This window comes from Geotrypetes seraphini, chromosome 3, assembly GCF_902459505.1.
Source record: "Geotrypetes seraphini chromosome 3, aGeoSer1.1, whole genome shotgun sequence".
Taxonomy (NCBI): Eukaryota; Metazoa; Chordata; class Amphibia; order Gymnophiona; family Dermophiidae; genus Geotrypetes; species Geotrypetes seraphini.
In genome coordinates, this window is record NC_047086.1 from 152,665,834 (window position 1) to 152,690,101 (window position 24,268).

The window sequence follows — 24,268 nt, forward strand, 5'->3', positions numbered from 1 at the left end:
GAGAGTGTTATAGAATTCATTCAGTTTTAGAAACAAAAATGCCATGTGCCCAAAGTCTATACTCTTGCACTATTCTGAAATTAGCATGTCTTTTCTGAATACTGTATTTTTTGTTCCCTAAGACGCACCCTAGATTTAGAGTAGAAAACCCCCCAAAAAAATTCTGAACCAAATTGTGTACTAATATATACCAGGCTCTGAACCAGCCCCTCCTCACTCCCTGTCAGGCTCTGCACCCAACCCCCAACTCCCTGCCAGGCTCTGCACCCTGTTTCCCCTTCCCTGCCAGGCTGTTCCTTTCATTTTTCATATACACACAGCAGATATAAATTATCAAAACACATTTTGATCACTAAATTGAAAATAAAATCATTTTCCTACCTTTGTTGTCTAGTGATTTCATGAGTCTCCTTCCTTCCTTTCTTTCTTCACTCAGGCCCAACATTTGTCGCTTTCTATTTCCTCCCTCACATGTCCCAAGTTCGTGCCCCCTCCCACTCACTGCCTTCCAGCCTTTGTTCTTTGACCTCCCTCCCTCCCAAGTTCCGAGTTTGTGCCTCCTCACTGCCTTCCAGCCTTTGCCCTTCGTTCTCCCTCCTTCCCATGTCCCAAGTTTGTGCCTCCTCCCCGCCTTCCAGCCTTTGTTCTTCGTTCTCCCTCCCTACCTCGTCCCGAGTTGGTGCCTCCTCCCCCTCACTGCCTTCCAAGACTTTGCCCTTCCTGCTACGCCGGACACAGCCTTCCTCCCTCTCTGCTGCGCTGATGAAGCCTGCCTACCCTACGCTGATTCCTCCTCCTCTGGCCCGGGTCCACCGCTGTGCCGTAACTCAAAGAAGGGAAAGTCAAGGCCAGTGTGCAGCAATTGTATGTCACTGGCCCACAAGCCTTCTCCCGGCTTGTGGGCCAGCGACGTGCAATAGGCAGGCTTTATCAGTGCAGCAGGGAAGGAGGAAGGCTGTGTCCGGTGCGGCAAGCTGGACCCTTCCCTTCCTGGAGTTGCAGTATAGTGGAGGCTAGCAGGGAACAGCGGCGGCAGGCAGGCGGGCGGCATTCAGTCCGTATACCCCCAACGAGTGGGACATTTTGAAAAGGTACAACGGGGTGGGTGGGGGTGTTTTAAAAAAGTTACCTTCGCTTCATAAGATGCACCGAAATTTCCACCCAATTTTGGGTGGGAAAAAAGTGCGTCTTATGAAGCGAAAAATATGGTATTTTCTTTTTTTCCACCACCACAGGAATGAGAAAACAGGAACAGAATTAAAGTGTGTCATGTAATCTACAACTTCATTCATAAAATGATATGAACTGGTGAGGTAGCTGTGTTTGTCCACTTTTAAAGGCCATAAATAGAAAAAAAAAAAAAAAAACCCACAAAAAGAAGAAAATAAGATATCTTTTTTATTGGAGTAACTTAATACATTTTTGATTAGCTTTCGAAGGTAACCCTTCTTCAGATCAATAAAATTGTCAATCCAATAAAAATGCTATTATCTTTTTTTTTTTTTTCCCTTTGTTTTATTTCTATTTATTATGTGGCCCACTCCAGGACAATACCTCTGCTGCAGAGGAGGTGGTTCTCCTGCGGAATACTATGATGATGGGAGCTGGTGGAGCTGCCTTAGATTGGGTGGAATTGTAGATATTATGCAAATGGAATTAACACAGTTTATGCATGGGAGTGAGGGTGGGAGTGGAAGGAATAAAGCTCTCTGCCTCACTGAGCACATGGTCTTTGGTTGGCCAAGCCCCTGCCAGATAAGAGTTGCACAGCGACAGAAAAAGTGTAGAATCCACTGCCCGCAGCTGACCCGGAAACCTAATGCTGTGATTTTGCTTCAGAGGGAAGGTTTCCGGGTCAGCTGTGAGTGGCATGTAGGAATCGCTGCCCGTGGCTATTTTAAGACTGCAAGTGCAGTTGTGTTGAATTAGAAGAAAGAAGTGAGGTGGCGGTATTTGAAATCTTGGACTTGGAGCCAGGCAAGAGACAGGTACACTCCCATGGGAGTCCCGCAGAGCTACTTCCATGCCTGCAAACTCGGGGGGGGGGGGGGAGGGGAACCCCATAAGCTTCCCATGGACCTAGAGAGAATCCTTGCAGGTTCCAGTTGACTCTGTTCCCGTGCAGCTGTTTACTGCTAGGACCTGTGAGAAAGGGGTAATCCCAAACTAGCACTGCAACCTGGGGATAAGGAAATGAAAGGGTATCCTCCACAATCACAAATGCAAGGGACTAATTATCCAAAACTCCAAAACCCTTGATATAAATTCACTTGTTCCCCACTCAAAAGGAATAAATTTACTTTAAATTTAAGTTTAACTCACCACTAGTGTTTAAGCTAGAGGTCTGCACAGGAACGGGGATCACGGGAATCCCCCCCTAACCCACGGGACTCCTACGGGGACCCCCCTCTGGCCCACAGGACTCCCACGGGGACCCCCCTCTAGCCAACGGGACTCCCACAGGGATGAAAGGCTTTGGAAGCAAGGTTCGTCCATATAATATAATGGACATGTCAGCCTTAGTAAAAGAGGAGATTTATAAGTTAATTACCTGAACAGAAAACAAAAAAAGGGTTCCACCAAAGAGATTCCACAAGGAGGACAGCAGCGCAAACACAAAAGAAACTGTGAAATTGATGATCCTGTCAGAAGTAATTGCTGCTTTTTATGGGGACGGGCGGGGATGGAGGTAATTCCTTGTGGGGATGGGTGGGGACAGAGAGGATCCTGGTGGGGACGGGTGGGGATGGAGAGGACCCTGGCGGGGATGGGTGGGATTTCTGTCCCCGCGCAACTCTCTAGTTAAAGCCCGTTACATTAACGGGTGCTAGAATATGTCTGTCTGTCTTTCTTTCTGTCTGTGCTTCTCCCTGCCCCTGTCTCTTTCTTTCTCTCTCCCTCCCACTGTCTTTCTTTCTGTCTGTGTTTCTCCCTGCCCCTGTCTCTTTCTATCTCTCTCCCTCCCACTGTCTGTCTTTCTTTCTGTCTGTCTCTCTCCCTCTGGCCCCCTGTTTGTCTGTCTTTCTTTCTTTCTGTCTCTCTCCCTGTCCGCTGTCTTTATATCTCTCTGTGGCCCCTTGCCTGCCTGCCTTTCTTTGTCTTTCTCTATGGCCCCCTTCTTTATCCTCCCCAAAGCAATCCAAGATTGCTCCCTGGCCCCCCAGCACACCCCTCCCCCCAAAGCAAAGCACGTTTGCTCCCTGGTCCCCTTTGTCTTCCCCCGCCCTGTGCAGCAGCATCATGTCCTCCAACTCTACTTCCTTGTGAAGCAACATTTACCTACCCCCACCCCACTTCCCTGTGCAGCAGCATTCCCTCCCCCTTTATTAAAGGTATAGGCACACTCCTTCTTGCCTCATTCAACCTGTTGAGCCTCAGCTCTCTATTCCTTCTGGGGCCGATTTTGTACAAAGGGTGCCATGGGAGGTGATCGGGGCTATCTGAGGTGGAGCGGCATGTAGGGCTACTTTCGGGATCAGCCGTTTTTGCAGCGTCGAATCCTTTGCTTTGGCTGGCCGACTTAGGCCTGTGCGCGTCGTTGGCCTGGAGGAGCTGGTCGGGGCGGTGCTCCCATGCACAGTGGGTGATCGGCCGTTTTTCGAGCATGGGTTCTGGGGAAGGACGGCAGCGGCGTTGGCAAACTTACAGGAAGGGAGGCTTTATCCTTCAGACAGCAAGAGCCGCCGCAGCCGAAAGGCTCTGCGCCGCCGCGCACTCCTATCTGTGGGTCCCTACAGCTCACGGAAAATGGGAGCACGCAGGTGGGAGTGCGCATGCGCGCTTAGGGCTTTATTATATTAGATTTGTTTCTTAAATAAAGAACTGTCTCAAAAGTTCAAAGGATCTCATAAAAGGAGAGGTAAAAGCCTCAGACTCCTATCTGCTGTTGCTCGTCAGCTTTCCAGCAGGCTATACTTAGAGCTGCCTCATTTGCTTAAAAAAACCTCCTCCTCCTTTAGTTCCTTAAACTTTCTCTCTTAATTTTTCAATTTATTTTATAATTTTGTAGATTTTAATAACGTTAAAACTAACACCTGGGAGCTAAACTTCAACCAATCCAAACTTCCCAAGCTTGAATGGACCTAACAGCTGTGTTTGGGAGTGACCATAAAATCACTTCCCGCAAGTGTGTTAGAACTGCGTGTGGATGTGTGTTAGCAAGAAATGTGCACATAATCCTAAAACTAAAACATTTATCTCTTCGCACTGCAATGCCAAGCTAACGTGAATCTTCTTCAACCAGACAGGGAGCGATTAAATTGGCTAGCCCTATATGGTGGGCGTTCTGGTGACGTCAAACGCCGTCGAGTTCAAAAACTGACCCAAAAGTTGCCACTATTGCTAGCCTGTGAGCACGGAGTTATGTGCCAATTGTTCATTTGCTCCATTAACGGAGGGGAATGTAAAATATATTTTTCAAGTTTGGATTTTTACAAACGTGTCTGCTTTTTGTTGTATTTGGTGCAGAGTGTCCTTAATGCCCTGACGCAGCATAGCGAAATGCTGGCTGGCCATTGTCGGCTTTGGGCTAAGCAGACTTGCCATTTTGAACAGCAGAGGTGGTTGTGTCTGGAAAGGGACCTATGGTGGTTTCAACAGCACATGATCACTATCTGTGGATAATACTTATGTCAGTTTGACAGATAAACAGAGGCTACAATGGACCCCCCCCAAAAAAAATAAAATAAAATAAAATAAAATCCAATTTGAGCTACTAGAGTTTCTCACTTAAGAAATATAATGAAAACACATTTTCCACAGACCTGTTTTCTGGGCATCAGTTCTACTATAAGGATCCCCTTTTGTCTTTCTCCTGGAAGAAACAAGAGGTTCATGAATGAGTTTCTTAGAGATGGCTCTTCAATCTTCCAGTCTCAAGAAAGGCTGGATTCACAGCTGTCTATACATGCTGCAACCTCTGTACCCCACTGGCACACTGTCATGGAAGAGCCCACAACTGCAGCATTTTCCCTACTGAATCTGACTACATTTGAATGAAGATGATATTCTTCGAACCAGTTCACATTTTGCTAAGATACATTGCATCTCCCATGGTTCAGTACTACATACGTTTGTTTGTTTTTTGTCACCAATACTGTTGGAAGCATGGAGGCTTTGAAAACACACTCATGACTGTCACAACTATGCCGAGACTCAGGTCACACCAGCTCAGATTATTTCCCCCCATATAACTTGTGCTTTTTCAGCAAAATTTCAAGGTGAGCTACATTCAGGTGCAGTAGGTATTTTCCTGTTCCCAGATGTCTGAAATTTATGTTTATAGCTGATGCAATGGAGGGTTAAGTAACTTGCCTGAGGTTACAAGGAGTCCTCTGGGGATCTGAACCCTGGCTCTGAGCCTACTCCTGTAACCATTATGCTTCTCCGCCACTTATAGATTAAAATCTGTTTGCGTACTCAGCCACTGTACAGGGTAAGGCTAACACAATGACCAGGACATGCTTTTTGTATATGGTGTAGCTGTGTAGTAAGCCCCATATCTTATTCTGCATTACTTAGTTTTACCCCTTAGACATAGACTCAAAATACATAAAAATAATTTCAACCAGTCAACAAAGCAGGTATGTGCTAGAACTCAAAGTCACTCTTATATAAAACAACCCTAAGGTTGAATTCCCCACCCCAAGATAGTACACAGGGATCTATGACATTTTTTTTCATGGTTTTCTCTGTTTCTATAAAATACTATTCACTGGCACAATGAAGATATGAACAGATCAGCAATATACTTTCCTGTACTAAATCAAGAGATTAAACATCAACAGACTATATTTTCAGCAGTATAAATTCTGCCTGAAGAGCTTCGGGAGCAAAGTATGGTGAGCATGAATTGCTTTTTAAATAACCTCCAACTTTCTTTAATACAAGTACTCTCCCCAGTACTCCGAGACTTCCCTGCCTACTTCTGGGATGATGTCTTGCAATAAGTGGGAGGTGAGGTCTGGGATTCTGCCGATCAAAAAACAGCTCGGGGAAGAGATGCTCAATGCCATGCACAGAATTACTCAACAAGTAGAACCTACTTTTGTAAGGTAGCATAGATCCCAATCCCGGCCAGAAACAGACACACGAACACCGCTACTGGAGCAACGATCGCCACAAGATAAAAGCCTAAAACAGAAAAACACAGGAGACTAACAAGGGGCAGCGAAGCTCCTGTCTTCTAAGACAAAATACTCCCAGATGTAAAAATCTTAACACTGCTGATCAGATTAATGTTAAGGTTGCAATTGCTACAGTCAATGGCCACCACGTTGATTTCTGGGTAAACAAAAATAAAAAGAGTGACAGAGTCATGCAGTTGTTAACATTACATTGGCTTCGCTGGATTTGAGGGCTGTTTTTAAGCCATGATGTTCCTGCTTTTAAAAAGCTGCATTTTATTGTACCAGTTTGTAACTATACATAATATAATGCATTCACAAACAGATTTGACTAGCAGCTCACTAGTAAGTGAAAGTGTTGAAATTGAGTTATACCTGGGACTGTACAATGTCAGGCAACATACCATTCTGGTGGAATACTATATCAGAAGAAATGCATAAGGAACAAATTTCATTTTGTTTAGAAAGACACTAAAGCATGGTTATATGAGAAATATATTCAGAAAGAGTTAACAGCCGAAGTACCTTTCCCTGCTACTATGATTGTTTTTATACAAGGGTCATTTCATAAATAATGCACACTTTTTAAAAAAATTTACATGTTTTATTTTTTTTCAAATATTTCTTTACAGTCCTTCAATATAGTCTCCCTGCTTTGCAATGACCAAGTCCCAACGTCGGGGAAGCTTCATTATTTCATCCAAGACAGTTGCCAAATGGCTCGGGTACTGGTAGAAAAAAAGCTCTTCCAGACATGCAAAACGATGTCCACGCATAGGTTGTTTCAACTTTGGAAAAAGGTCAAAGTCTGGTGGACTCATGTCTGGACTGTAGGGAGTATGAGGTAACACCTCTCAGCCGTATTTGCGTAGTTTTTCAATGACGACATTCCCTATGTGTGGGCGAGCGTTGTCGTGAAGAATGAGTGGCCCAGCCAAGAGTAACTGAGGTCGGGTTTTGTGCATTTTTCTGTGCATTTTTTGCAAAAAATCACGATAATACAGTGCTGTGACACTTTTTCCACATGGAACTTTGTGATGATGATGCCTTTATGATCATAAGCAAAAATCATCATTTTTTGACTTTTGATTGAGCTCGTCAAAATTTTTTTGGTCGTAGGAAAGATGGAGCTCTCCACTCATCATTGAAAAACTACACATATACGGCTGGAAGGTGTTACTTCATGCTCACTACAGTCCAGACATGAGTCCACCAAACTTCGACCTTTTTCCAAAGTTGAAATAACCTATGCGTGGACACCATTTTGCATCTCTAGAAGAGCGTTTTTCCAACAGTACCCAAGCCATTCGGCAACTGAACAAAAACGGTGTCTTGGATGGAATAAAGCAGCTTCCTGGACATTTGGACTCAGTCATTGCAAAGCAGGGAGACTATGGGCTCCTTTTACGAAGGTGCGCTAGGGTTTTAGCACACGCACATAGTGTGCGGTAGCCGAAAATCTACCGCCTCCTAAAAAGGAGGCGTAGTGGCTAGCACACTCAGGAATTTAACGCGGGCTATTGCGCACGTTAAGGCCCTAGCGCACCTTTGTAAAAGGAGCCCTATATTGAAGGACTGTAAAGAAATACTTGGAAAAAAATATAAAACATTTAAATGAAAAAAATAGTGAAATGACCTTCATATTACTAGAACTTTTAGCTATGCCTAAAATTTATTATTATCGATAATATTAGCAAATTGTGATCTATTTAAAAGACTATCTGGTTGATGGGTTAAATTGGGAGTTATAATATGTACTTTTGCAAAGAACTGTGGGGTTGAGGGTGTACTGTTAAAAAAAAACCCCAAAACAACCTAGCTAAATTATTGAAATGACAGCATACATATACTAGCTGACCAATGCTTCTTATTCATGTTGCTGAGATAAAAATAAAATGAAACTGAGCTACACCATACTATAAATACCTGCAATGTCGATACATATCAGAAAGTAGGGGAAGGAAGCAGAAGCCTGTACCCTGGGCACAATGCCTTTGTGCATCAATGCCTGCACAATAACTTATTGAAAATTTGCCAACTTTTCAAACATGACTGCTACTACTTCTAGGGGAAGGGAATAGGGCACTTCTACACTTCTTCCTCAATATTCATAAGAACATAAGAATTGCCGCTTAGATGACATTTTTTCCCCTTAAATTTTACAAGTTCAATTATGAGGGGGGAGGAGGGGTAATTTTATCATTATATATTATACAAGATATTTGATTATATAATAGGAAGGGTGGGAGATAATAGCATATCATTCGTACTATTGATGATTATTAAGTGATATATTTATGGTTAATTTGTTTTAACATATTGACACACTTATTGTAAGTTTGAAAATAAATAAAGATTTATAAAAAATAATAAAAAAAGAATTGCCGCTGCTGGGTCAGACCATCGTGACCAGCAGTCCACTCACGCGGCGGCCCCCATGTCAAAGCTTTACCAGTGCTCTAAATGAGTCCAGCTTTACCTGCGTACGTTCCAGTTTAGCAGGAACTTGTCCAACTTTGTCTTGAATCCCTGGAGGGTGTTTTCCCCTATGACAGACTCCGGAAGAGCGTTCCAGTTTTCTACCACTCTCCGGGTGAAGAAGAACTTCCTTATGTTCGTACGGAATCTATGCCCTTTCAACTTTAGAGAGTGCCCTCTCCTTCTCCCTATCTTAGAGAGTGTGAACAGTCTGTTTTTATCTACTAAGTCTATTCCCTTTCAGTATTTTGAATGTTTCAATCATGTCCTCTCTGTCTCCTCTTTTCAAGAGAGAAGAGGCCCAGTTTCTCTAATTTCTCACTGTATGGTAACGCAGGGTTAGGGGCAAAGCTGGCCCACAAATATTAATAAAACCGTGAATAATATTCAGGCCGGTTGTGACCCATCCCCCACCTTCCTCCCGAATCCTGGCCCTTACCCTTAAGCCCTCTGAGACTCCCCGGACTCTTAAGAGACTATGGGAGCTCTTGGCAGCCATTTCCTATGAGTGATCTGCACGGGGCAGGAGCAAAGGAAGATCACTCCTGCCCCGAAAGCCCGCTAGACCACCAGGTAAGGTTCCGGGGAGTCTCGGAGGGCTTAAAAATAGCCCAAAAAATTAAAATCAATAAAAAAAAAAATTGCAAATAACCAAATCTGCAGATATTGAAACCGCGGATTCGGAGGGAGAAGTGTAATCATTTCTATAGCGCTACTAGATGTATACCTTATGTGCAGATATTTTGTGCCCTTAGTGGGCTCACAATTTAAGTTTTGTACCTGAGGCAATTCAAGGTTAAGGGATCCTTTTACTAAGGTGTGCTGATTCAGTGCTTGCTAAATGCCAAGATGCCTATTATAGTCCTGGGGTGTCTTAGCATTTAGCGTGTGCTAAATCAGTTAGCGTACCTTAGTAAAAGGACCAGGGGTGAGTCTGTGGACAGACAGCCATCTCCAATCTACTGATTTCAGCACCAAACTACAGAACCTTCAGGAGGGAAATAAAAACCAGCCTGTTCAAGAAATAGGTCAAGACAAACTCCTGATACAACCAATATCCTCACTCCATCACCAGACTCCAAATGTTACAACCAATAGCTTCCCTGTAATCTTCTGGAAATGACCAGAATCTCTTCCTTTAGTAATCCGCCTAGAACTGTAACAAGAAACCCTTCATTAACTCAAAAACCTGAGGCCTGTTACCTCACAGGATCAGGAGTAAAAAGAAAGTCTCAGAGGGAAAAAAGTCTTCAGACAGGCTGTGGCTGACAGGCCCAATGACTGTGGTGCCACAAACACAGTCCGCAAAATCTCTCTCTTGGTTGCAAGGGCTCACATGTATTCAAATAGAAAATTTGGCTTACCTCAGCCAAGCAGAATATCTAGATGCCCCATATGCTGGGGATCACTTCTTCCTTCCCTGGGCTTCCTTAACCCAACTCTGGCCTTGTCTTTTATACTTCCTGGCAGCTGCTTTCCTGAGTCCTCCCCTCCCGTATCACTTCCCCCTGGGGAGGGACTATGGAAATTAAGGTGGGTCCGACATTGTGAGGGAGAATTCAGCAGTGGGCATAGTAGCCTCTTATAGACTCTCTCACAGAGCTCCTAAGTAACTTGCCCAGGATCACAAGCAGTTGCAGTGGGAATCTAACCGAGTTCACCAGAATCTAAGCCTACTGCACCAGCCATTGGGCTACTCCTCTACATGAAAGAAAAAGGAAGGGGCAAACTGGAAGACCAGTGGCCGGGTCTTCCCATCCTTAGCCCAAATGAAATAAATGGAATAAAGAACCCAAAACTCTGCATTAACAGAACAATATTTCCCCAGGCTTTGATTAGATCCAAGATGGCGTCAGGCTAGACGCGCTGAGAAACCGCTCTGGGGATTTTCTCGTTTATTCAATTTCTGTCCTTAATTACTTATTCTTCTTACCTGATGCCGAAACGGAGGGGCCGGAGCACCTCTAGTGCCTCACGGCATACCAGAATCCCCACAGCCAGCAATATCGAAGAGCTCCTCAGGCGGATACAAGGAGCACTATCAGTGTCGGAGAGTAGCCCGCAGAGGACCCACGGAACGAGCGAGACTGTGGTAGTTCCTCATGGACTGGAAACAACATTGAGTCCCAACGTCAGGGCGCCTCCCCCGCAGCCTTAGGCTAGCAGTTCTCCAAGGGGCATGGAAACCCCTGAAGTCGGGGCTTTACCTTCCCCTGAGGCATGTAGTCCATCAGAGAGCCTGCTGATAGGAGCTCATATTAATGAGTCCTATTGAAGAATCTGAGAGAAATACAACGTTGGAGGGTTGAGTAAGCCTACCGGGACAGCGACAAGAAATACAACAGACTGGTGAGCACTATAACACTACTACACCTTTAATTTCCATGGAAAACCCTGGATTCACTATGGGACCTTATGGCTGGCCTAGTGAAGACCATAAGCCCAAAACTTCAGCAAATTGATGGGAAATTGCTTCAACATACTACTGAATTGAAAGAATTGAAAACTGAAATGACTGCTTCTAATTCTTCTGTTCAGAAGCTTGATATTGTACTAGAACCCTTAATATTAGCTATCCAACAAGTAAAGGAGATACAAGGAATACCACACTCAGATAGAGAATACAAAGTATCTGCATATGCAGATGATTTACTATTATATTTGAGGAATCCAGAATCTACCATTCCACATTTACTCGAATTGATTAAAAAATTTGGAAAATTCTCAGGATATAAGATAAATTGGAATAAATCAGAAGTTCTTCCATTAAATGTACACTGTACAAAAGGATTATTTGATACATTCTCTTTTGTTTGGAAAGAGGAGGCTATCAAATATCTGGGAATATGGATTACAAAAACGATAGATGAAACAATGAAAAGTAATGAAAAATGTATATTACAGAAGGTGACAGAAATGTGTGAGCAATGGAATCCTTTGCACTTATCTTGGTGGGGTAGAGTACAAACTATTAAAATGATGATTTTGCCTGTAGTTTGTTACCAAATGGGGATGATACCAGTTTTCTTTCAAGAATCTTTTTATAAAAAATTAAATAGGATTTTGACAAAATTTATTTGGCTTGGTAAAAATCCCAGAATTGCTTTAGTGTCATTACAAAAACCAATTGAAGAGGGCGGGGTAAATTTTCCAAATTTTTATAGGTACCATCAAGCCTATATTATACGTCAAGGTATGTATTGGATCCTCCCAGAGCCCACTGATAATATTCCAGACTGGTTCTGGTTAGAATGGAGATTGATGTTTCCCTTACGTCTTAGTCATGTAATTAGTATCAAAATGCCAAGGTTATATAATGTTTCCAAAACAACAGGGACAAAGTAACAAACAGAGTCAGAAAAAAATGTAAGATAACAAAATGGAGACTGACTCAATCAATAAGGCCAACATATGAGAGGTTCACTACTCACAAAACAATGGTGTCAAGTCCCAGAAAAATGTAATAACAGAATGAGAAAGGACTTGAAATCACTTAGTATGAACACTGTAGCCCTCAGATACCTGTGCTGCACAGTGGTCCGAAAGAACACACCAGAAAGCAGTTTTTATCAGGTTGGCACGTTTTCTTTCATCGGGCTAACAGTGTGTTTTGATAGTGTTTTTTTTTTTTAACTGCACTTTTTATAAATTTTATATTGTACGTTTTATGCTCAACTTCTAGTGATAGCAAACAGAAATCAAAAAGTGAAAAAATCGTGACACTTATCTTTTAAAGTTTGAATGGCTGTTTGCTGAGCGATGGTGGCTTCAGCTTGAGCTAATGGCCCAACGGGACCCGTTTCGCCTAGTGTGGCTTCTTCAGGGGTCAAATGTCGTCAAGCGTGTATAGCATAATCCGCCTTTGCAGATTAAAAAATGGCGTCGGCATTCGTGACAGCTGTTAATATTTAAGAATTATGCACAGGTACAGTAGCTTTTGGAGTTTCTGCACCTGTATCTGATGCATTCTATTTGTTTTTGGTTCTTGTATTTCAGACCACAGTTTGAATATTTATACCAGTGTGATTTTTTGCAAGTATTCATTTCTTGTGTGGCGGGGTCTCCTGAAGCAGACGCCGAAACGGGGCCGCGTCGGGACCCTGAGAGTACATATTTTTTTATTACAAGCTAAGTACATCTTCACACTTTCTGTACAACCTGAATGCAATTACTTTTTGTACTAATTTTTTGAAAGCTGAATCATTTAAAAATTATTGAAAGCAGTTACATACATTTGCCTTCTCGAGTTGGACTTGTCTTTACTGCATGTTTAGCTATGATTGGATGTAAAACTCTTTACTTAAGAAGGGATTATCTCCCCCTCTTTTGAGTTACAAGTCTCTGAGCTTCGCGGCAGTTCTGATAGTCCCTCTCATATGTTGGCCTTATTGATTGAGTCAGTCTCCATTTTGTTATCTTACATTTTTTTCTGACTCTGTTTGTTACTTTGTCCCTGTTGTTTTGGAAACATAGTTGCACTTACTTTACAGGGTGATATTATGGCTGCTATAGGCTGGGAGGCACATTCATACAATGAACAACAGGTATCTGACTTATCAACTTTTCATTTATTCACGGCAGAAGAACATACTTCTTTACCCACAGATTGGGATCATGTAGAAAACTTACACAAACGTATTGTACGTGCTGAATTGCACGCCGCCACTTTGGCTGAATATTGTAGATTAAGAAGGATTCCCTGGGGGCTCCGCATGAGAACAGAACCAAGGCTATTTTTGGATAACACAGCGTTCCTTGACAAATGGAACGCCATACTTAACAAATGTTCACTGGATCTCATGCTCTTAATCATAGAAACAACTAAACTAGAGTTAGACTCTTACCAGGAGGAATATCAATTAGCAAAAACCACCCTTCAGCAAGGTGCTAATCAAGATGAATACACTAAATCTTTACAGGAGTTAAATCTTAAAATTGACGCATTTAAAGAAGATTTGAGGAAGACTAAAATTAAAAAACTACGCAGGGACGAGATGGATTATACAAAAGGTTTTGTTTACATATGGATGGACAAAGCCCGTAACATTAAACGTCAAAAATGCCCTACATATACCCATACATCGTCTGACTCTTCAGAGGATAATCAAAAAACACAGCAGGGACCTGTTCAAAATCCACCACACAATGTCCATTTTCAAGGGGGTTCCAAACCAATCAACAAAAGACCGGTAAGGTCCAGACCCACAAAAGCACCACCTTAATATCCAATATCTTTAATTTATCACACCGTACGTTGTCTCCTGTAGAGACATCAGTATTAAATAAAGGTCTATCTTTTGTACCCACGAATCGATACCTCCCTTTCGACACCAGAGTGGCCTTGTTTAAATTCATTCGGTCTTGCAAACTTAAAAAATATTTTTACACAGACGAAGCTTCCGCATCACAATCTTATGACGGTACTCACACTTTACATATAAAATCTTCCTGGTGTCCTCCAGGCACAGTTGATCCACACATTCAGACTTTTGAAGATCTAATATTGCGGGATATCAGCACTTTAGAGCAGGTGTCTCCCCCCACCCGGTTTAACTTATCTAAACAACAACATATGGCAGTTTCATCGCTAGCCACAGATGCAAGTATAGTAATACATTCAGCTGACAAGGGAGGGGGTGTGGTCATTCAAGATACTTATGATCATGTTATGGAAGCACACCGCCAACTTAGTGACTCCACATATTATGAACTTTTGCAGCAGGACCCTATACAATCCATACAGGACATCATCTCTCAGCTTTTGCTACAAGCTTTGGAAACGGGGGTGATTACAGAGAGGGAATTTAGATTTTTGAGTTGTCCCTACCCTAGGATACCTGTGATTTATTTCGTCCCGAAGATTCACAAATCTTTGTCTCATCCACCAGAGAGACCTATAGTATCTGGCATTGGGTCTCTCCTAGAACCCTTATCAGCGTTTATAGACTTTTACCTCAAAGACAGGGTCCCTTTGGCTCCTTCCTATGTTTTGGATTCCACCAGTATTATCCAGTTTTTGTCATCTCTTCAGGATGTACCCCATGACGTTATTTTACTTACCTTTGATATAGCTGCACTTTACACCAACATTCCACAACGTGAAGCCATTGAAGTTATACGAGCAGAGTTACAACAGTTGGATTTTTCAACATCTAGGATTCAGTTTCTGCTTGACGTGGCACATGTGGCACTTAGCCTGAATTATTTTCAATTTGATCAGCAATTTTATAAACAGGTTAAAGGCACAGCTATGGGGTCAAAAATGGCTCCCTCTATAGCATGCCTATATGTGTCACAGTTTGAACAACGTTTTTTGTATCCTTCTGAGTACTGGCAGCATTTTCTATTCTGGAAAAGATATATTGATGATGTTTTTGCCGTTTGGATTGGTACAGAGCCCGAGCTGCGGGCATTTTTTGATTGGCTCAATAGGTGTGACTCTAATCTTCAGTTCACTATGACCAAGGACTGTCATCAGGTTTCTTTTTTGGACATTAATGTTGTTTTGCATCAGGGTACTTTTCAGACATCCATTTACCGTAAGCCTACGGATAGAAACAACCTACTTCAATATGATAGTTTCCATCCCAAATACTTAAGAGATAATATCCCTACTGGACAGTTCTTACGTCTCAGGAGATTGTGTTCAACAGTGGAAGAATATGTGTATAAGTCAGAAGAAGTCAGGAACAGATTTTTACTGAAGGGCTATCCACCAGCAGTTCTTAATAAAGCCTATAAGAGAGGCTTATATGCCAACCGTTCCTTGCTTTTACAGTCACAAGTTGCACCTCGATCTCGTTCTTTGGTGTGTGTTTTACCATATTCCATTCATGCTTTCCACATTAAGAAAATCATCAAAAGACATTGGCCCATCATGCAGTACCACGAAGCTTTTCATGAGGTTCCTATGTTTGCTTTTTCTAAAACTTCGAATCTTAAACAGAGATTGACCCACTCTCAATTTTTGAGTCTACCTTTTCAGCCACCCCCACTGGGACAACATTCTCCGTGTGGGCATTGTAAGTTGTGTTCCTTCAGTGTTTCAGTACAACAAATGACACTTCCTCCTCATCTGAAGTACACTCATCTTAGTACTGACTGCAATTCACATCATGTTGTGTACGCCATTTCATGCCCGTGTCAGCTGGTGTACGTCGGATGTACCACACGTCATGTGAAACTTCGGATTGGGGAGCACATGAGTCGCATTCGAACAGGGGTGCAGGAGGCCCCCCTGGTTCAGCACTGGCAACAAGCACATCATACATTGGAAGATCTTACTTTTACAGTTTTGGACTGTATAGAGTGCCCTAGGGGTGGTGACATTTCTCGCAATTTGTGGAGGAGAGAACAAAAGTGGATCTTCAATCTGAATACTTTGCATCCACATGGCCTCAATGGCGAAATTGAATGGGCAGCATTTCTTTGACAACATTTGATTGTGCAGCATACTCTTGCTTGTTAGATTTCTCTGCTAGTGATGTTCTCTCTTTTGTTCTGTGTTGTGGACTAATGATGTCATCACGTTCGCACGCACGGGACACCCCTCCCCCTCCTGCTTTTAAAAATCGGAGCGGGTGGCGGCGTTCCCCGTTGCACGGAACTTTTCAGTCTTATGACTGGTACGTATTTTTAATGTGCTTCTTATTCGTGACAGCTGTTAATATTTAAGAATTATGCACAGGTACAGTAGCTTTTGGAGTTTCTGCACCTGTATCTGATGCATTCTATTTGTTTTTGGTTCTTGTATTTCAGACCACAGTTTGAATATTTATACCAGTGTGATTTTTTGCAAGTATTCATTTCTTGTGTGGCGGGGTCTCCTGAAGCAGACGCCGAAACGGGGCCGCGTCGGGACCCTGAGAGTACATATTTTTTTATTACAAGCTAAGTACATCTTCACACTTTCTGTACAACCTGAATGCAATTACTTTTTGTACTAATTTTTTGAAAGCTGAATCATTTAAAAATTATTGAAAGCAGTTACATACATTTGCCTTCTCGAGTTGGACTTGTCTTTACTGCATGTTTAGCTATGATTGGATGTAAAACTCTTTACTTAAGAAGGGATTATCTCCCCCTCTTTTGAGTTACAAGTCTCTGAGCTTCGCGGCAGTTCTGATAGTCCCTCTCATATGTTGGCCTTATTGATTGAGTCAGTCTCCATTTTGTTAAGGTTATATAATGAGCACAAAATATTTATGGATACCTGGAAAACTCTAAGATATATAAGTAATCTAACTCCTATTCCAATAAGTAAATCAACAACTCAAACGATTTGGTTAAACCCCAAGATCAAAATTGGCGGTTTTGAAATCATCTGGAAACATTGGATGATAGCAGGTATTCGTATTTTGGATGATGTAATACAAAATGGTAAATTGCTGGAGTTTTCACAATTGCAACATAAATTTGATCTTAATAAATCACAATATTTTAGATGGTTGCAATTGAAACAATCCATTCAGGTAGGGTTCCCTGAATGGAAAAATCTTACTAATTATCATAGTTTGGAATTCTTATGTTTCCAGATGAATTCAATAGGTCATGAAGCCGCGCAGTGGTATAAATTAATATCTAGATTTGTAAACAAAAAACCAAAAAATGGTCTAAGAGACATTTGGAGCATTGAGATAAAGCATCAAATTAATGCATCTCAATGGCCACGACTTTGGTCTTGGAGGTTAAAATGTACGATGTCAGCATCTATGAGACAAACTTGGTTTTTTCTTTTACATAGAGCTTTTTGGACCCCTGTTCGTTTACAAAAGATAGATAGCTCTAAGTCTAATAGATGCTGGCACTGTCAGGTTGAAGTCGGGACATTAGATCATCTTTTATTCTTTTGTCCATTTATTTTATCATTCTGGAAATCAATTTGGCCTCAAATTAATAGGATGTTAGAAAATCCGGTAGCCTTGTCATATGATACTATATTATTTGGAACAACTATGAGAGTAAGAAGCCAAATTTCGTCAAGTAATAATAAACTCCTTTTTATTTTAACTGGAATAGCAATACAACAAATAACATACAACTGGAAAAAACATGACAGGTTAAATTACAATTTCTGGTGGAATTCTGTATGCCATATATACAAAATGGAACTCACTATTGCAACACAAAAAGGATATGTAAATAAATTTCAAAAAATCTGGGGACCGTTAACAGATTTCTGTAATAAATGATTAACTTTTCCCATGATAAATATTTGAATAGAAGGGAATGGGGGGGGGGGGGATTATATTTCTGATTATTACATACTATATCAATATATGAATGAATTTACAATAAAGTTGATTTTATGTATTAAAAATTGAGAGGGAGGGAGGGGTGGGGGATTAGTATATTCAAATAAGAATCATATAAATTTAGATTTCTTACATAAAATTATATAATAATAAATTTCTAAAGAAATGTTAAATTTGATATTAATATATGAGTTAATCAAGTGTGTATATTCAAGTTTTTAATGAATTTATTTGAAACACTTGTTGTAACATAAGAAAATGAATAAAGATTTATAAAAAAAAAAAAAAAAAAAAGCACCCCGCCCACCTGCACCAGCAAAAACAGCAGAAGGAATACCTACTTCCAACTGCCGTGCCGATCCGAACCCTCCACTCAGCCTAGTGCATCATATGTGATGAATGGGGCGGGGTCTAAGTCCCTGATTGACTCAGATGCCTAAGGTTCCTCCCAAGTGGAGGTGCCTTAGGTGTCTGAGCCAATCAGGGCCTTAGGTCCCTCCCCATGCATCACATGATGCACCGAGGAGATAAAGCCCTGTAGTTAGGATCGTCAGAACTTGAAGGAGGAGGGACCATGCTTCCCTCTTCCTTCAAATGCAAAATGGTACCGGGGGGGAGGGGGTTCAGGGTAATTCAGTAGCAGGAGGAGTGGGCATCCCTCCTGCCCTTTTTGGTGGGGGGACGGGGAGGGCCTCTTTTGGCAGGAGGAAGTGGGCTTCCCTCCTGCCAATTTTCTTTCACAGGGTGGGGGTGGGGGTGGTTTGGCATTGTAGGAGGAAGTACATTTGCAGCAACAACCATGAACACAGCTGAATTAGCAAGTGCAGACATCTGGAAGATGTCAGGACTTCCCCCTGTATCCCATTAACTGCTGAAATAAAACCTAGGGTGAACTATTATTGTAGCCCTGTTTGAATTCCAACAAATTTTTTTTCTTCATTTTTCAGAAAAAATTAATTTTCTGTACTAAAATTCAAAATAATTGCTACTCAGAGACTGATTATATTGTAAATATTTCTTCTTTTGTGCAAAGACCCCTCAACAACAGATTTTGCACAAATGTTCCTCTTCTGCTAAGCTATTTTTAGTTTGTTAATGATTTCGATAACTTTGTGGTATATGTCGTACCTTCTTCTGGTCCTGATATTTCAGAACTATTTGCCACTAGGAAAAGTGATGTAGTAAGGGGGGGATGCCTGCCCCCAGGCACCATCATAGAAACATAGAAATTGACGGCAGAAAAGGGCCATAGCCCGTCGAGTCTGCCCATACCAAGGACCCACTCCCTGACTTTTACTCCCCTATAGATCCCACGTGAAAATCCCATTTTTTCTTAAAATCTGACACGCTGTTGGCCTCAATCACCTGCTGAGGCAGTTCGTTCCAATGATCGACCACCCTTTCGGTGAAGAAGTACTTCCTAGCATCACCTTGAAATTTCCCTCCCCTGATTTTCAGCGAGTGTCCTCTGGTTACCGAGGGCCCTGTAAGACTGAAGATATCATCTTTCACCTCTATACGCCCCGTGATATACTTAAAGGTCTCAATCATGTCCCCCCTCTCTCTTCGCTCCTCCAGTGAGTACATCCGCAGTTTTTTTAGCCTTTCTTCATACGTGAGATCCCTGAGCCCCAAGACCATCCTGGTGGGGGCACTGGCACCCATCCTCCTCTCCACCCCCATCTCCTCCTACTCCCCTGTTTCCTTCCCCCATACCTCCACGAGTTCACCGCTACGAGCAACAACTTTAACATGCTCCTCATGACTGCATTGGCTCATGCCATCATTTCTGGGTGTTGCGCATAGGAAATGATGCTGGGGGAGAGCCGGTACAGTCGCGAGGAACATGAAGGTGCAGCACCTCTCCTCCTCTCCGCCCCACTTCTTCCCACTACTCCCCCCGCCACGCATGCATCCCCTTCTCTACCCCCGTACTTCTAGTTGTTCACCACCGCAAGCAACATCGACGTGCTCCTCGCGAACGTATCGGCTCCCGCTGACGTCACTTGCAGGAGCCGTGCATAGGAAATGGAAGATGGAGAGCTGACACGGTCGCAAGGAGTACGTTGAAGTTGTTGGCCGTGGCCGTAAACAGCTAGACATACGGGGGTAGGGGGGGTCACGCACACAGCAGGGGAGGCTGAGATGAGGGCAGGAGAGGGGCACTACCGCCTCTCACTCTTGCTATGCCACTGACTGGGACGTATCCCAAGACTGGTCTTTTTTTTTGTACGCGTTATCTTTCACGATAAAATGGACCCCAATAACTCCCTTTTTCTAGGACAGAAATTCAGTCCAGGCAACATGCAGTTCAGCAATACTATCGAGCAATGAGTTACCTAGGTCTGACTTTTCAGATGGGATGGGATCCGTGATGGTCCTGGGTTCTTTCACTATCGATATCCCCGTGCTCTGATTTTTTTGGGGCCAGGATGGATGACTGGAGGGATTATAAACTATCAAGAAAAGAAAAAGAAAAAAAACCCCCAACAGTAAATGAGGGGAACAACTTTAGTGGCACTTGAAATGGCTCATAATCTAGACATCCTAGAATGCAGTAGTATGCTTAACAATGGAATCTGCTTGGTGGGCAAATCCTCATCTTCAGTAGCTTTGTGTATGGTACTTGGTTAAGCTGGCCACTGGTTAAATTTCTACCAGCAGCTGCCACGGTACTGTGGTTTTAGTGGAAACCAATTCTGTTGTAGCCCTATTACAACACTTGGCACGCTAGGGAAATCCTGAAAATCCAACTGGATTGTGGCCCTTGAGGAGGGACTTTGACACCCCTGTTTTAAGCTGTATGGAGCTGCATTAAAGAATTTAGTTCATGACCCACGTTATTTGGGAGCAGCTTTACAAACAGAAAGAAAATATTGCTTATTAAACAAGAGGAATGAATGTGCTTTCATTCCGATTTTGATGAGCCTTGATGAACAGTTAAAAACTGTACACAGCAACCTTGGCAACCAAAGAACTATGAAAAGTAGATGCCTCATTGTACTGGGGGCTTTAGAGCAAATAGCATGGATGCATCTAGCAGTGAATCAGGCTGGTAGTGCAATGACAAATTTATGCTGTTGTCAGAATTATTATAGCTAAGTAGACCTAACAGTAAAGCATCTATCAAATTGATGAATGTGGAACTGAAAACCTATTAAAAGTTTCCATTAAGTACACCTATATGGATTTCTAGAAAGGTTGTACCAAAGAAAGCTAAGGGTTGTTTTCTATACTTCATGTTAAATTTGTAATTGCATGACAGTACTGTTCTTATTAAGATTAATCTGAATAATTAACCACAATATTGAAAGGTGGGATGTTATCAACATATCAGGCCTAAATTTTAAGCATAACTTTTAGACTCCTATGTTAAGATGAATTAGGTTTCTAAATTTGGCTTATAGTAAGACAGGTTTAGGTGCCTAAATTTAAAGCCAAATTTAGAAGCTCAGCTTTTTTTTTGAACATCGAGCCCACTTAATTTATGGAACTCGAGTTCTTAAAAAAAACAAACAAAAAAAAAAACAACAACAAAAAACTCAAAACCTGAGGATATTCAGTTCTTTTGCTGTGGGTTAAAGAGCTCTTAATGCTGGTTTGGTGTCTTAATATGCGGTGTCTTTGCTCTTATGCAGAAAGAATTTATTTAAAAAAAAAAAAATCCACCTAAAATCTAAGCAGACTGAAAGATATTACATAATAAAATGTAACAAATGCCCATCCTCTCACATTATTACTCATACAATAACAGAAAGTGTTTTGTCAAGGGTTATGATTAAGAAATGTCTGAAAACTATTTTTGTTACACTGTCTCAATGACAAGTCTCGGTATTCCTGGCAAATTATTCTATAAATCTGGATCTGCTATTGAGAACGCTGTAGTACTGGTTTCTGCAGACCCTGTTGCTGTCATTCTCTCCACTGAGAGTTTCATTACCGTTTCAGATCTCAATTGTCTCACTGACAGACAGTCGGTATTTGCAAAAACGATCAGGGTGCATTTGCATACAGAGACTACCACTAGGGGTTGCCGGTGTCATTTTGGATCCTGGCACCAGCGATGGCAGTAGCAATTGGGCATTGCTCTTATCTGGCCCACTAGGGACCCAGGGATTTTCAAAACTAGGCCCTGAGGAGGCCTTGAAGAGGGTGCTCTGGGGACCAGCATTTTTTCCAAGTGTTGCAGGCCCCTTTAAGATGCAGCCGTGAGGTGGCTTACTAGCAGTGCAATTCATTTTACAGAAGAGTCAGCAACTTGTGGTACTAAGATATCACAGGCTGGCGACTCCCATGATAAATTATGGTAAAAGTCCAGTATTTTCCACACCTTTATAACTTGCACCCCTAAATAATTCTTAATATTTTAACCATCTGTATTCGAGACTGTATAATGCCCAAATCCCTATACTACGGTTATGTGAGGATGAACTCAGAAAAGACTAAGCTTGACCTGAAGCCTTTTGGCAAACCTAAGTCAACTGTTTTGTAGTTTTGCCTTCCATGGCCACCTCCCCTCCCCCCCTGCACTCACCTTGGGTTATCGGGCAGCCAAGCAGCTCTGCCTTCAAAGCAATCCTCTGGTGCCAAGTCTGTGGTACAATCCGCACAAAACGAGCAACTAAGGGAGGGAAAAAAGTATTTCGGGCTGTGTCCAGGTAATTAGAGTTGCCCTTGAATATCTGTAATTCAAATAGAAAAGTGCTACACTTGAAACGTGTCAACATTTGCAAAACACACTAATCCCTAATGTATAAAGTCTAAGACAAAAATCTCTTACAGATAGATGAAAATAGATTTGTTTAACAAAAACCTTCAAATATGAAATTATGGAGTTTAATGTATTTTCAGGCTGAAAGACCTCAAGTGTTCACAGCTTTCAGGGTCCAGAAATAGACCTGCCCAGATTGCCCAATGTGAACTATCACTGGTCTTATTTGCCTTTATTTTGATTGAAACACTCTTTTTTTTCTAATTTTTAAGTCATCTAATACTATTAGTAATGAAAATCTATCAGCTAACTGAATGAGCAGTCCCGCTAATTATATTATGCAAGTTTACTATTGAAACTCATAGTACTTAGCTTGTAAGGTGCTGCTGAGAAATTTATGCTGATGATTTTTTGATTGTATTGGAAAGTGACAAACAATCTTGTATTCATGCTCTACGGAGCGTCTCTTTTTCACTCAATTAAGAGCTTCATCAGGAGATAAATTATAGTAGATGTCTTGTTATTCTTTACTGTTAGCAACCATCAGAAACTTCCACTCGAACAAAAAGACGAAACTGCTTAAATGAACAACAGATAGGATGGACTTACCAGCAAAGTGGAGCTCACGGGGGGGAGATAAGCAAAGAGAGATAGTGAGGGGCAGCTGAGTGACTGCATTTGTAGGCGAGTAAGAGAAGTTTGAATTGTATTCAGAAACAGATGGGAAGTCAATGAAGTGACTTTCAGGGTAACGTGAGTATAGCGGTTCACCCTGAATATAAGTTCTGCAGCTGAATTCTGGATAGATTGAAGGGAAGCAAGATGGCCAAGCGGAAGGCCTGAGAGTAGCGAGTTGCAGTAGTCTAAGTGCGAGATGATGAGGGCATGAATAAGCATTTTGGCAGTGTGCTCAGAGAGGAAGGGTCAGATTTTGGAAATATTATAGAGCAGGGATCTCAAAGTCCCTCCTTGAGGGCCGCAATCCAGTCGGGTTTTCAGGATTTCCCCAATGAATATGCACTGAAAGCAGTGCATGCACATAGATCTCATGCATATTCATTGGGGAAATCCTGAAAACCCGACTGGATTGTGGCCCTCAAGGAGGGACTTTGAGACCCTTGTTATAGAGGAAGAAGTGGCAGGTTTTAGTAATATATTGTATCTGAGCGTTGAAAGAGAGAGAGGAGTCAAAGATGACCCCGAGATTACAAGTAGACAAACAGGAAGGATGAGAGTGTTATCCATAGAGACAGAGAACGAGGGAAACGGAGAGCTGGGTTTAGGCGGAAGATGAGCAGCTGTTTTAGCCATATTCAATTTTAGATGGCAGTGAGACATCCAAGTGCAGTGTCAGATAGGAAGGCTGAGATGCTGGTCTGGGTTTCAGTACAGATATTTGGCACAGAGAGATAGATCTAAAAGTCATCAGCATAGAGGTGATACTGGAAGCCATGGAAGGAGATCAACACTCAAAGTGAGCAAGTGTAGATTGAGAAAAGGAATGGTCCCGGAACAGAGCCTTGAGGTACACCAAGTGATAGTGGAAAGGCTGTGGAGGAGGAACCACCATTGCATAAACTAGAAGTGTGATGGGAGAGATAGGAAGAAAACCAGGAGATGGCAGAACCCTGGAATCCCAAAAAGAACAGTGTATCAAGCAGTAGGTGATGATCAACAGTATCAAAGGCGGCAGACCGATT

General features: G+C 42.1%; 1 protein-coding gene across 5 annotated transcripts in view; it reads right to left on the minus strand.

The window, feature by feature from the left end:
* Positions 1 to 24,268, minus strand: part of DCBLD1 (discoidin, CUB and LCCL domain containing 1) — a 134,100-nt gene that overhangs the window by 10,654 nt on the left and 99,178 nt on the right. For 3 of the 5 annotated variants that reach the window (XM_033935364.1, XM_033935363.1, XM_033935361.1), the window contains exons 10-13: positions 22,392 to 22,539; positions 20,197 to 20,313; positions 6,045 to 6,132; positions 4,764 to 4,813 (exon numbers count right to left, since the gene is read on the minus strand). In XM_033935364.1, coding sequence (XP_033791255.1) covers positions 4,764 to 4,813; positions 6,045 to 6,132; positions 20,197 to 20,313; positions 22,392 to 22,539 — 403 coding nt within the window. The remainder of the gene's footprint in view (positions 1 to 4,763; positions 4,814 to 6,044; positions 6,133 to 20,196; positions 20,314 to 22,391; positions 22,540 to 24,268) is intronic. The other 2 variants (XM_033935365.1, XM_033935366.1) reach the window with 2 other exon arrangements.